Raw genomic sequence first — 14,539 nt, 5'->3', positions numbered from 1 at the left:
TGTCCATTTAATTGTATTCATTATGATCTAAAAGGCTAAACTGATCCTAGATCAGCACTTCTACTCGTTGGTTTAACAGTACAATCACAAAAATTGGACGTAAAAGGATAGTGAAGTACTAGTGAACATGGTAACCACGTAATAGGACAGTATTATTTCCCAAAGTTAGCCTACCTTATTCTCCATGATAGCCACCACATCTGGTAGGCCCTTGGTCACCCTGGCCCGATCTGAAGCAATGAGAAGGACATTTACTCCCTTTTAATCATCCATAGGAAGCTCATTCAATCATTCCAGTGTACAGAAAATGCAATTATTAAGAAACAATGAAAGAGTAGGCTACTCACTTTTCTCAGCAACCGCCACTTGCCTTTGTAGCAAAGAGCAAGGGTAAAACTGGTAAATACATTTGCAAATGGTTTCATATCCATTACCATACTATATGTCAACTCATCAATATTGAATATAGAACAGTTTTCTGTTTGTCCAATGTGAGAATAGTGATAGAAAATAGTACCTGCAATTGTTTGTGTTAGTGTTTACCACTGCAAGCCATGCTGGGCGCGCACCATCAATATGGTACTGCACTTACTTCAACCTCTGGTATTCCAACAGAGCGTCAGCAAAGGCTTTTAAAGAGAGAAAGAGAGAGATAATTAAATATAGTATACTGAAATGTATTTAGGAAGAATGTAATATTCATTAACTGCCTGTCTTGGAAGATATGAATGTAGATCAAGATTGCAGACACATTTAATTATAATTGAGTAATAATAGTCCAATTCTGAAGTTTACATTCTAGCTGTGAAGACGTTGACATGAATCTGAAACAGTAAAATCCCTGTATGAAGCCTATTTCTCTTAACTGCTTTGAGACAATACTGCTTTTTGAGTGAATCAGGCTGGCCAGACTAACCTTGTCCAGATAGGTCTAGTGAGCGTGTGTGCTTTTCTTGACCATCAAACATCTCCAAAGTGTACTTCCCCTTATCGTTCTCCGTGGGCGCAAAGACCTCGACCCACAGCTTCTGCATACTGCTGCCAGGCTTACACCTCTCCAACTGGTCAATCCTACTCTCCCTGGTACACAATGAAATAGAATATGATAATACAATTCAATAGAATAGAATATTGTTTTTCTATAATCCACCAAAAGATACTTCCACACATGGCCATGACTATTTATGTCTGAGGGCTTTACTTGTTCAGTTTTAAGTTTCTTCGTAAAAGCCTTTACGTTTGGTCTTTTTCAAACTGGTGAGATGAGATGGATTTGGGATTAAAGGCTCAGACTCACTAAGGAAGCTGTGGGGCGATGTGAAGAAAAACACAAATGCTAAAGCAACTCTGAGTTTAAATCAAACAACAAACCATGTTGCTACAGCGGTGCCCTTACAGAACAATCACGTGAAAAAGCATGATTTCACATGTGATGTGTAGTTTCATGTTATCACATGTTGTCACATTAACTTCACATAAAATCACATGTGATCACATGAAAACGTGTTTTTGGAACACTCCACCTGTGTTCACATGTGAAATTCATGTATTTTTTCCATGTTGGGTTGTCATCAGCTCTCGTAATGGAGAGGTACAGGATGCACACGTGCTCCAGACAGGCACCAACACAGCTGATTCAACTAATCAAAGTCTTAATGATTAGTCTATTAGTTGAATCAGGTGTGTTGATGCTGGATTAGAACAAAAGCCTGCCTGCTCCGTAACTCTGTAGAACCAGGGTTGGTGGTTGGTGCGAACCAGAAAAGCTGCCAGCAGGTGGCGATAAAAGTCCAGTCCCTGTTCCCTGTATCATGCTCTGGTGTGATGTTTCCCTTAGATGCAGATTTAGGATCAACTTCCCCTCCCCCAATCCCAACCTTAACAATTAGTGGGGAAAATGCTAAACTGACCCAAGCTCAGCGCCTAGGGGCAACTTCACCCTACTCTGTGTAGCATAGGCTGACTGTATAATGTATACAAAGTGGAAACAGTAGGCCTGGAACACAGCCCTTGTGGCAGGGCAGTGTACAGAGGCCAGGCCAGGCGAGGGAACTCACTTGAAGTGCCAGCTGGTCTTCATATAGCTGATATAGTACTTGAGAGAGCAGTAGAGCTTGAAGCCCATAGCAGTGCATTGAATCCTCACTGGGCCTGCAGACAGCGCTGTGCCACAGAGAGAGGAAAAAGTCAAACTCAGAGAAATGATACTCTGTGACAGAATGCATTGTTGGGATATTGACAGTTGACAGGGCAGGCTGTCTAAACTGTAGTCTAGGTCCAATACATTTTGTATTTTGATTCTAACCTGTAGTCAGGATGTGGGTTTTGTCGTTGTTACTTAAGAAGTTAAAAACTTCTTCAGGATTGGTGGGTCCCCTGCGGGACGGTTGAGCTAACGTAGGCTAATGCGATTAACATGAGGTTGTAAGTGACAAGAACGTTTCCCAGGACATAGACATATCTGATATTGTCAGAAAGCTTAAATTCTTGTTAATCTAACTGCACTATCCAATTTATAGTAGCTATTACAGTGAAAGAATACCATGCTATTGTTTGAGGAGAGTGCACAGTTTTGAACATGAAAAGTTATTAATAAATAAATTAACAAATTAGGCACATTTGGGCAGTCTTGATACAAAATTCTAAACAGAAATGCAATGGTTCATTGGATCAGACTAAAACTTTGCACATACACTCCTGCCATCTAGTGGCCAATATCTAAATTGCACCTGTGCTGGAATAATACATTATGGCCTTTCTCTTGCATTTCAAAGATGGTACAAAAAAAATACAAAACAACAGTTGTTTTTTCTTTATATTATCTTTTACCAGATCTATTGTGTTATATTCTCCTACATTCCTTTCACATTTAGATCAACTTTAAAGTGTTTCCTTTCAGATGGTACCAAGAAAATGCATATCATTGCTTCAGGGCCTGAGCTACAGGCAGTTAGATTTGGGTATGTCATTTTAGGCGAAAATTGAAAAAAAGGGGTCCGATCCTTCATCATTTAATGACTTTGTTGTTCCCATCCAAAAATTGTTCATAGAATGCTTGAGAAGTCACTCCTGTTTCGGTACTGAAATGTTGGCGTAATAGTATTAGGAAATCCATGCTAAACTTACCACACTGTTTGCTCAGGAGTTGGAGGAGCTTGTCATACTCTGTAAATAAAGACAGAATAATTATGTCTCCAGACATTGGGCTCTATTTAAGCGATAAAGTCTGTGGAGGTGTGGTACATGGCAAATATACCACAGCTAAGGGCTGTTCTTATGCATGATGCAACGCGTGAGTGTTGGCCCCTGGTTCACCTCTGACCTCTGGGCTGGGTCCCTAAGCGCTGTGATTGCTCTACAGTGTTCCAGCCGGGGCCAACAAGAGTCAACAAAAGTGTCTCCCATCCGGCTGACCAAAGTCCATATAGGACATTCTATGAACACTTGGATACAGCCATTAGCAGTGGTATATTGGCCATATACCACAAACACCCAAGGTGCCTTATTGCTATTATAAACTGGTTACCAACGTAATTAGAACAGTAAGAAGTCGTTTTTTGTCATACCCGTGATAAATGGTCTGATATTCTACGGCTTTCAGCCAATCAGCATTCAGGGCTCAAACCACCCAGTTTATAATGTTCATTAACCTCTATGCATAATACATGGAGGATAATATTACGTTATGTGAAGTCTCAGTTTCTGCATCTTCAGAATAATCATGAGACATAACAATAATGCACTTTGAAATTGCCTCATAACAATGTAACTTGAGAGACAACATACTGTAACATTTCAATGATATTTCGGCTAGACCGGGGCCCATATTCACAAAGCTTCTCAGAGTGCGAGTGCTGATCTAGGATCAGGTCCCACCAGTCCAAGTCCTCATATTCATTAGGATCTACGAAGCAAAACTGATTGCTTTACAAATATGGGCCCATGTCTATGGTTGTCCATGACAGTGCCAGGATGTCTCACCTTCATGTAGTAACTCCAGTGTGCTGACATCCTGTCCTCTACCATCAGACGCCACGGCTTTGTAGTGTCCTGCCTCCTTCTTAGTCACCTGAGATTCACCAGAGAGAAAACAGTCAATCACTATGACACACACGCAGGCACGTTCGCACACACACAGGGTTTGAGAATACCCAAAACACGTTTGACTTTCTGTACACAGACAATCCTACCCACTGGGCACAGACGTCAATTCAACGTCCATTCCACATTGGTTCAACGTAATTTCATTGAAATTACGTGGAAACAACGTTGATTCAACCAGTGTGTACCCGGTGGGTAATCATGCAATGATCTATAAACACTCATACTGTAGAGACACTCTGACACGTTCTGTGTGTGTGTGATGATTAAATCAATTTGTATTAGTCACATGCGCCGAATACAACAGCTGTAGACCTTACAGTGAAACGCTTACTTTCAAGCCCCTAACCAATAATGCAGTTTAAAAAATACAAATGAGAATAAGAAATAAAAGTAACAAGTAGTTAAAGAGCAGCAGTAAAATAACAATAGCGAGACTATATACAGGGGGTACCGGTACAGAGACAATGTGTGGGGGAACCAGTTAGTCGAGGTAATTGAGGTAATGTAGGTAGAGTTATTAAAGTGACTATGCATAGATAATAACAGAGAGCAGCAGCTGCGTAAAAGGGGGGACGGGGACGCAAATAGTCTGGGTAGTCATTTGATTAGATGTTCTGGAGTCTTATGGCTTGGGGGTAGAAGCTGTTTAGAAGCCTCTTGGACCTAGACTTGGCGCTCTGGTACCGCTTGCTGTGCGGTAGCAGAGAGAACAGTCTATGACTAGGGTGGCTGGAGTCTTTGACAATTTTTAGGGCCTTCCTCTGACACCACATGGTATAGAGGTCCTGGATGGCAGGAAGCTTGGCCCTAGTGATGTACTGGGCCGTACGCACTACCCTCTGTAGTGCCTTGCAGTCGGAGGCTGAGCAGTTGCCACACCAGGCAGTGATGCAACCTGTCAGGATGCTCTCAGCTGTAGAACCTTTTGAGGATCTGAGGACCCATGCCAAAACTTTTCAGTCTCTTGAGGGGGGATAGGTTTTGTCGTGCCCTCTTCACGACTGTCTTGGTGTGCTTGGACCATGTTAGTTTGTTGGTGATGTGAACACCAAGGAACTTGAAGCTCTCAACCTGCTCCACTACAGCCCCGTCGATGAGAATGGGGGTGTGCTTGGTCCTCCTTTTTCCTGTAGTCCACAATCATCTCCTTTGTCTTGATCACGTTGAGGGAGTGGTTGTTGTCCTGGTACCACACAGCCAGGTCTCTAACCTCCTCCCAATAGGCTGTCTCGTCGTTGTCTGTGATCAGGCCTACCACTGTTGTGTCATCGGCAAACTTAATGATGGTGTTGGAGTCGTGCCTGGCCGTGCAGTCATGAGTGAACAGGGAGTACAGGAGGGGACTGAGCATTAAATAATACCTGCAAAACACTTGTCTCAACGTCAACAGTGAAGAGGTGACTCCGGGATACTGGCCTTCTAGCCAGAGTTGCAAAGAAAAAGCCATGTCTCAGACTGGCCAATAAAAATAAAAGATTAAGATGTGTAAAAGAACATAGACACTGGACAGAGGAACTCTGTCTAGACAGCCAGCATCCCGGAGTCGCCTCTTCACTGTTGACGTTGAGACTGGTGTTTGCGTGTACTATTTAATGAAGCTGCCAGTTGAGGACTTGTGAGGCGTCTGTTTCTCAAACTAGACACTCTAATGTACTTGTCCTCTTGCTCAGTTGTGCACTGGGACCTCCCACTCCTCTTTCTATTCTGGCTAGAGCCCGTTTGTGCTGTTCTGTGAAGGGAGTAGTCAAATCAAATCAAAGGTTATTTGTCACGTGCGCCGAATACAACAGGTATCACCTTACAGTGAAATGCTTACTTACATGCTCTAACCAACAGTGCAAAAAAGGTATTAGGTGAACAATAGGTAACTAAAGAAATATAAACAACACTAAAAAGACTATATACAGTAACAAGGCTATAACAGTAGTGAGGCTACATACAGGCACCGGTTAGTCGTGCTGATTGAGGTAGATCTCGTACAGCGTTGTATGAGATCTTCAGTTTCTTGGCAATTTCTCGCACGGAGTAGCCTTCATTTCTCAGAACAAGAATAGACTGACGAGATTCAGAAGTTCTTTGTTTCTGCCCATTTTGAGCCTCTAATCGAACCCACAAATGCTGATGCTCCAGATACTCAACTCGTCTAAAGAAGGCCAGTTTTATTGCTTCTTTAATCAGACAACAGTTTTCAGCTGTGCTAACATAATTGCAAAAGGGTTTTCTAAGGATCAATTAGCCTTTTAAAAGGATAAACTTGGACTAGCTAACACAATGTGCCATTGGAACACAGGAGTGATGGTTGCTGATAATGGGCCTCTGTACACCTATGTAGATATTCCATTAAATGTCAGCAGTTTACAGCTACAATAGTCATTTACAACATTAACAATGTCTACACTGTATTTCTGATCAATTTGATGTTATTTTAATAGAGAAAATGTTTTGCTTTTTGTTCAAAAACAAGGACATTTCTAAGTGACCCCAAACTTTTGAACGGTAGTGTACATTACTATACTGCAAATATGAGGTGGTTGGTAGCTTAATAGTTAGAGAGGCGGATCTGTAGCCGGAAGGTCACCAGGTCAAATATCCAGTTGTGCGCTAAATAGTGGGGTTATGGGCCAGTTCCCTGGAACCAGATTCAGCCTAGTCCTGGATTAAAGCCATTCACAATAGAGAATCTCCATTGAAAGTGTGTTTTAGTCCAGGATTCATTTTAATCTGGGTTCAGGAAACCAGCCCTATGAGGACTGGATCTGGTATGTGTACCTGTTGCACAGTCATGGTGCTGACTCCAGTCTGCTGGTCATACACAGCTGGAGTCTCCACGCCATCCTTGAACCACTTCAGAGTCGTATCCTTGCTTACGTTGGTCACCTGGACCCAGAATGACAGAGGATTCTAATGATACAGTAACACTGAATACATTCAGAACACACATGCATTTCAGAATACAGAATCCATGTGATTATTTCATAACAAAGATGACATATTGGATATTTATAAATTACCTTGCATTTGATTATAAACTCACAGTCCTCTGTCACGGTCCATGACAAAAACTCCAGAAAATAGGGTCCTTGAAAAACAGAACGAATGATTAACTGCGCCCACTGGACCAGAGATACAGCAGCTGTCTTTGCTGGCAGTCAATCAATGAAACTCGCTATATTCTGGTGTGGCAGCATTATATATTATGTTCTAAAGTTATAGCTGCCTATTTGGAAGCAGTATTTTACACAGAAATTAGATCTTTATCTACTGTTGGCAGTAAATAAAAGCACATCCTACATGGACTTTGGTCAGCCGGATGGAAGAAACTCTGAGAGGATCCGGCATCTCTCAGATTTGTCTTTGTTTGTTCCGGCACCTATTTACCCGGATCCGGTACCTCTCGCGGCATGATTTATTAATTGTTTCACTGTTCGCACTGTAGACATTCTAATAAAAGCAATCAGCGTTAAATTAAGTTGCCTTCTCGTTATTTCTCCCGCCCCCAAAAACACCATCATGTAAAAGCATGGTGATCCTTCTGTGTAATCATCCTATCCTGCCACACTGATTCCAGACCTGCTTTCTTATTTGTACATAGAGATATGGGGAGGGCCGGTGGGGTAAGTAACTGATCTTGACACAGGTCTTGGTAGTGGTGGTCAGCTGGTGAAGAGGTCCCTATGTAATCACGTTACATAGCCTAGGCTGGTCGTCTCCCTACTGAATTTGAATCGTGCGAAGCCAAATAAAAAATGGAAAAGAAAAGGCAATCGAATTTGCCGTCATTTTTTCAAGTCCAAAAATCCAGAAAACGATGGTGAATCGAACCCAGAACGAGCCAGAGAACTGTCAGTGCCGGAGGAGAGCAGTGAGGGTCAAACTGTTCCTGATGGCAATGCCTTAGCTAGCAGCGCTGCTAATCCCGCCAGTTCAGCATCACCACCGGCACCTCCACTAGCTTGTAGGCCTACTAGCGAGTCAGACTCAGCGGGAGAGTGAGACGGGGAGCTGGGGGGAGGGGGGCAGTGCATCCACCGACGAAGTGCTCAGAGCAGGTGCAGTTCAAGAATAATCAAATGTATAACCCCTGGCTTGTCATGTAGAATTAAAAGTTGGGCTGTACAACATGCAAAAAGCTAGGGAGCTTGGGTCTAGAAATGACTGGGAGGGATGAAACTAGCAAAAGAGTGGGTGGGATGTACAATAAATTAACATCCTATGCCTCAGATGTAAAAAAAAAAAAAAGCCCTCGGAAAAAAAGGTTTTTAAACATGCCCGAACCAAGGCACATTTGGTGGCAGCAAGCCTTATAGACAAGACTAAAGAGAATACCCAGGTAATAGTTTGTAGGGCTCCCGAGTGGCGCAGCGGTCTAAGGCACTGCATCTCAGTGCTAGAGGCGTCACTACAGACCCTGGTCCACAACCGGCCGTGATTGGGAGTCCCATAGGGCAGTGCACAATTCGCCCAGCGTCGTCAGGGTTAGGCCGTCATTGTAAATAAGAATTTGTTCTTAGCTGACTTGCCTAGTTAAATAAAGGTTAAATAAAAATGTTAAATACTTAACACTCAAAATGAAAAATAATAGACACTACAGCCAGAGTCTTCAGAAAATCCTTAGAAGGAAGCTAATTATCCCAGCCACAGGCCCGCTCATGGCTTTGGGCAAGAAATTGACTCTTAGAAGTTTAATGGACTTGACATGGGGAGAGTCATTGCGGGAGGTTTTGAAAACTAAGGTAGGACATTTTTTTTCCCTTTACAAACTTGTTCGGTACTGTGAAGGTAATCTGAATATGTGCTTCATATTATCACACAGGAAGGCCTATATATTGTCATATGTGTGTTCTGATGTAGCATACACTGATTTATCTTATTTGAAGTTATATTCCAATATTGTGATATTTGTTCTACTGCTACATTTGATGTCTTGAAAATGATATGAGATTCTGGTCGTGTCAACCCCACAGCTGAGTATGTGTGCACAATGCATAATGTGTCTGCAGTGTCGTCTAAAAATGTTGCTGTACATTGATGTCTGGAAAATTAGGCTATAAGAAATTCAGACTTGTGTAAGCCCCGCAGCTATACTCAAGTATGTGGGCATACTGCAGTGACGTCTAAAATGCTTTGGAGAGTGCTGTCCGTTTCACCGCCATAGACACTAGGCTACTTGGCTGTTTACTCTGTCTGCTGCACTGCCACTTTGTGTTTGACACTTTTTTTCTCAATGAGTTCTGGTACCTCAGAGCCCCCCGGATAACCCACGCCTGCACTCACTATGTGTTCCAGGACCTCCCGACTTACAAAATTAAGCACTGGATCCAGCCCAGAGGTCAGGGGTGAACTAGGGGCCAATAGGGGGACACTCACCTGACTTTCTCTTGTAGTCCATTCTGTTGGCTATGGACTGAGCCAGTGTCTGACGGAACTCTGTCAAAGTCACAACCACAGGGTCACATCCCTACTACCACACTGAGGATATGTAGTAACTATAAGACAGTAACATTGAATGCAATAACCAAATCGATTGGAACAAATCTATATATCAAGCCATGCCAAACATTTACTGCTCTTTAGAGTTCACAGCAATAGCAAGCTGCCATTTTCAAACTATTGTGCCGATCTGAAGCAAACTGTGCTGGCTCAGCACTTCCAGCAACTATGGTGGATGCGAAAACAGGCCAGCTCATCACAGCATGGTTTAGCTCAGCTCGGTTCAGTAGTATGAACATCCTGGTAATGAGTTTGGGTGACCAGATGGACTCACTCTCGTCCACGAGCACGAGGGTGAACTGATTCTTGGCGCGGCCATCGCAGAGCTGAGCTGTGTAGGAGCCCTCATCCTCCTTAGACAGCTGGTCAAACAGAATCTCTATCAGCCCACTGGCCTTGTCGAAGTTAATCTTATGGGCCTAGGGAGAGAGAAGAGAGAGGACACACACAAGAACATGAATGTACACATATGTACATACATGTGCATATACATGCAGGCACGCACACCTCACAGAAACCACGTTTTTACAATAACTTCTACAAGTGTGACTTGCATGTCGATTTGAGCAAATCAAGGCAAGGGGCTAAAATGGGGGAAATGGGGTTTGGTTTATTCACAAAATCCTCATCTGTAGTCATTTGGTAATAAACCCTTAGCAGTGTTGACGTGCACGTAAACACACGTGCATGGATGCAATCATGCTATTCCATACCGAGTAACCACGTGCAAGACACTGAGTCCAAAAACCATGCAAGTTGTGTAATATCAGTTTAACCCCATGGAAAATCCACATCTGTTGCAACAACCTCTGCCGACAGTAGTCTTCCAACCTGTGGTTATTTTTTAGGTTGATTTCGTAACAAATCAACATTGCTATCATATTGCTATGCATATTCTGGTGAAAATCTTTATGAAGGTGATTTGTGTTTAAATGAAATTGCAAGTATGATGGTGAGGGTAAACCTTTTTTATTGGGATTGTTTGTGATGACTTTCTCTTTCGATACAGTCAATACCTCTTACTAATGCAAACTTGAATGGGAAAATATAAAACATTTAGCTATTTTGTGGCACATCTACATTTCGTTGATTTATGGAGATTTTCACTGGAAATGAAATTGCATCCGGGAACAGATAACCATCTGCATATATTCAGAAATAAATGTGTGTATGCAAAATGCAGTAGCTTATGCGTTATACACACCTCTGGGAGACATGCTATAACTTGCCTGGATCGGTCGATTTCTGTTTTAACCAACTTGCCATCGTCTTCCTATTCATACATCACTGCACCATCGCTTAAAGCAGGAACATTCTGACACCCAAGCTAGTTTTAGTATTCATTTGAGACATACACACTCTCTCCTGACAACTAGTAGGCACAAGATTTAGTTCTGGGTTCTGAGATTAGAACATATAGGCTGTGTTTTGAAGTGTTCCTTACTGCAGTACTGGAGATCTCTCTGTCGTTGAGAATGAGGCGGAGCTCTGCAGCGTTGCTCAGGCTCTCAGTCTGCATCCAGAGACGGACGTTTCCTTTCTCTGACACCTCCACCTGCCACTTGGAGCGCAGGGCTATCACTGTAGGGGGAGGGAACAATGCTTCAGCAAACAAAATAATCTAGGAAGGGTGCTCAACAACAACGACAGGAATTGAAAAATAGGGCTTACCCAAGAAAACATCTGAGGGAATAGGTTGTTGAAATTGGGATGTTGAACAATATATTATAATGCCTGTTTCTATTTGAAAAGGAATACTATCAATTGTTTTAGCACGATAGAGACTTGTATTATTACAGTAACTAAGTCTTACATGGGTGGCAGATGTGCCAGCCGAGCTCTGTCAGTCTCTCCAGATCTATGGGAAAAGAAAGAGAGGGAGAATTACAGGGAGCAGCAATCTTTTGCGCAGGTCTTCTTTAGCTTGGAGTATAAAGTACCTTCCGCAGTAAAGGTGAAACTGGAAGAGATGTTTGGGTTGTCACTCATCTCTGCTGTGTACAGGCCCAGGTCCTCTTTAGTGGCGTTTGTGAAGGTTAGGATGGACCTGGGGATGGACAGAAGGAAGGACAGTTAGCTAAAAGGACGGCTAGAAGGACAGTGGGCTTAAAGGACAGACCAGGGGACTCAGTAGGCCTGAATGGGACCATAGTGCTCAGTGAAAAGGGAATACATTTTGCATCGTAAACGAGTCTTTCATGGGTTACATGCCCTCTCTCAACTCTACAGGTCACTTTTTTCTTTCTCTGTAAAAGACACACACACACACACACACACACACATACAACATTGCAGTACCTATTGTTCTCCCACAGTACCCTGGCTCTCCCAGCTTCAATAGCCTCTTTGTAGTTCTTGCTCCAGACAAACGTGCTCTTCTCCGTAATTTCAGTGGCCTCAAAGGCCAGGAAGATGAAGCCATCATTGTCCACACCAATCTCTATGTCTCTGGTGCCTGATGGAGAAAGAACATGAATCAAAAGTCATTCTGGTGATATTGTTCATCAGGGACCTGTATTGCTAAAATCAAGCCTGGTCCCAGACCTGTTTGTGCTCTTTTGCCAACTCCTATGGTCATTGTTACGCCAAACACAAACAGACCTTGAACCAGGCTAACTAAAACCCTAAAATGACTCACCTGGTTGGGTCTGGGCTCTGATAAGCTCAGAGGGCAGAGAAGGGATGCCCATTCCAGCCTTGTTGAATGCACACACTCTGAGACGATAGGTCCGACCTGCCTGGAGACCTGACACCTGGGAACACAATCACACCAAAATGAAATATTTGATACATTTTATCATCTTATCAAAAACAAGAACATACTAACTCTATTTCAATGTATCTATATCCTTATTACATAAACCAAGTATATCTCACCAACCTTCAAAAAGGTATCTGCAATTGGCTCTTCATTCACAGCAGTCCAGCTCTGTGATTGGTCGCCCTCGCTCAGCTCCACCAGGTACCCTGTGATTGGTCCTTGTTGTCCTTCGTAGAGAGGCGCTGCCCACAGGAGGACCAGAGAGTTATGCCTCACCTCCCTGAATTCCAGGTCATAAGGGCAGCCTGGAGGATGAGTGGGGTTAGAATAACACAAAGAGAGAAATATGGGAAAAGCATATTGTTTATCTGTATCAAGCCATACAGTCTTTCATTCTATACAGTACATGGATTGATAAGTGTCTACTGTGTTAGAAATATACCAACCAGACCTGGGTACAAGTACTATTTGAAATCAGTGTTTGGTTCATCCTGACTGGAGTGCTAGGTGGGCAGGGTCTGCACTTTTTGGAATTTTCTATTGATTACATTGCAACATGCATGCTTATTCAAGCACATGATTTAAAATCATGCTAAAACAGGGAGAATATTGATATTTATCCCTTTCCCGTGTTCTATAATCACCCATAAACAGCCAAGTTGTCCATGACAGAACAGGCCATCATAAAGAAATGAACAAACAATAATAATAACATTTAAAAAACAAGTAAAGTGATTTTGCTTAATCTACCCCTTCGTTCTTAGTGCCAGTGCACGGTAGTTAATTTGCGTAACGATTTTCAGTCACATTTAAATGATTTACGACACGGGGAGAGCCGGCTGGATTCAGCTGGATTAATGGTCTGTGTGGGATAAATGGTGTGTGGCTCTCTCCAATTCCAATATGAATATCCCAACAGGCAGCATTATATGAGAAAGACCATGGGGCCAACACAGCTGGCCACGGCTGTGCACTGAACTGCTCCATTACCGAACGGCAGAGTGAGTAGAGAGAGAGAAAGAGAGAGAGTGTGTGTGTTTAAGAGAACAAACGTGGGAATGTTTGTGTGTTTTAGAGAGTAAACGTGTGTGTGTGTGTGTGTGTGTGTGTGCGTATGCGTACTCTTTGCGTGTGTGTACAGCGACCATGTGTGTGCGCGTCCGTGTGTATGTGCATGCGGAAGTGAGTGTGTTTGTTTTCATGATGATTGCATCATCCTCACCCGGCTCAGGCATGGTCCACTCCTCACACAGGAAAGCCTCACTGGGCTCAGAGGGTTTACCGACACCAACCACGTTGGCAGCAAAAACCCGGAACTGATAGTAATGCCCCCCATCCAGATTACAGACCTGTAAATAAGACAACACAAAATGAACACAGTTACTGTACAAATTACAACCAGGACACACCTTAGAAAAACATTTAAAAAACATTTTGCAACAGAAATGAGCATTTCTTATTGGTCAGGTTTTCTGTTTGGTGCCTACTGAACAATACCCTGGTCATTGAGAAAACAAGGGTCAGCTAGCTTTGAGTTTCAGTACATCAGTTCTTGCATGGACAAATAGTGGACAAAACAAAAAAGGTACCTTTTAAAGATAATGTAACACAGTATCTGGATTACCTCGGGCTTATTCTCAGAGATTATATCTTAAATCTGAGGTTGTGCTCTCACATCCTAATTTAGCTGGGTTTCTCAACTCCACACTTAAGGACAAGTCGGTGGAGTTGGGTTGCGACGACTGTGGATGGAGTGTACCTCCAACTGTCAGTCGAGACGAGGAAACAGTCAGTGGTTGCATTTGATTAACGTTTTATAAGAAATTATGGATTTCAGCAAATAAAGAAAGGCACAGAGCTACAGAGGACAAACATAGGTACACGGTAAGGGTTTCCGTATTTACATTTTTAGAACTATCGACTGACAGCGACTCGTTGTAGTCAGAGATACAGTCCGTACACTCTCGTCTCTACTCAACTCCATTGATGTGATGTACACTACCGGTCAAAGTTTTAGAACACCTACTCATTCAAGGGTTTTTATTTTATTTGTAAAAAGAAGACATCAAAACTATGAAATAACACATATGGAATCATGTAGTAACCAAAAAAGTGTTAAACAAAGTAGCCACCCTTTGCCTTGATGATAGCTTTGCACACTCTTGGCATTCTCTCAACCAGCTT

The 14,539-nt window shown here is 42.7% G+C and overlaps 1 protein-coding gene across 1 annotated transcript in view; it reads right to left on the bottom strand.

Moving 5' to 3' along the window:
* myom3 (myomesin 3) overlaps positions 1–14,539 on the bottom strand; it is an 84,161-nt gene that overhangs the window by 1,226 nt on the left and 68,396 nt on the right. The window contains exons 19-36 of the mRNA XM_014166542.3: positions 13,578–13,704; positions 12,476–12,660; positions 12,233–12,347; positions 11,893–12,049; positions 11,535–11,641; positions 11,408–11,452; positions 11,039–11,175; positions 9,869–10,013; positions 9,472–9,531; positions 7,116–7,183; positions 6,874–6,981; positions 3,982–4,069; positions 3,127–3,165; positions 2,058–2,163; positions 917–1,080; positions 593–629; positions 348–370; positions 175–230 (exon numbers count right to left, since the gene is read on the bottom strand). Of these exons, the coding sequence (XP_014022017.2) occupies positions 175–230; positions 348–370; positions 593–629; positions 917–1,080; positions 2,058–2,163; positions 3,127–3,165; positions 3,982–4,069; positions 6,874–6,981; positions 7,116–7,183; positions 9,472–9,531; positions 9,869–10,013; positions 11,039–11,175; positions 11,408–11,452; positions 11,535–11,641; positions 11,893–12,049; positions 12,233–12,347; positions 12,476–12,660; positions 13,578–13,704 (1,767 nt within the window). The remainder of the gene's footprint in view (positions 1–174; positions 231–347; positions 371–592; positions 630–916; positions 1,081–2,057; positions 2,164–3,126; positions 3,166–3,981; positions 4,070–6,873; positions 6,982–7,115; positions 7,184–9,471; positions 9,532–9,868; positions 10,014–11,038; positions 11,176–11,407; positions 11,453–11,534; positions 11,642–11,892; positions 12,050–12,232; positions 12,348–12,475; positions 12,661–13,577; positions 13,705–14,539) is intronic.

This window comes from Salmo salar, chromosome 02 (assembly GCF_965601325.2).
Source record: "Salmo salar chromosome 02, fSalSal1, whole genome shotgun sequence".
NCBI lineage: Eukaryota > Metazoa > Chordata > Actinopteri > Salmoniformes > Salmonidae > Salmo > Salmo salar.
The sequence above is the reverse complement of the archived record's forward strand: the minus strand, read 5'-3'. Positions and strand labels throughout refer to the sequence as shown.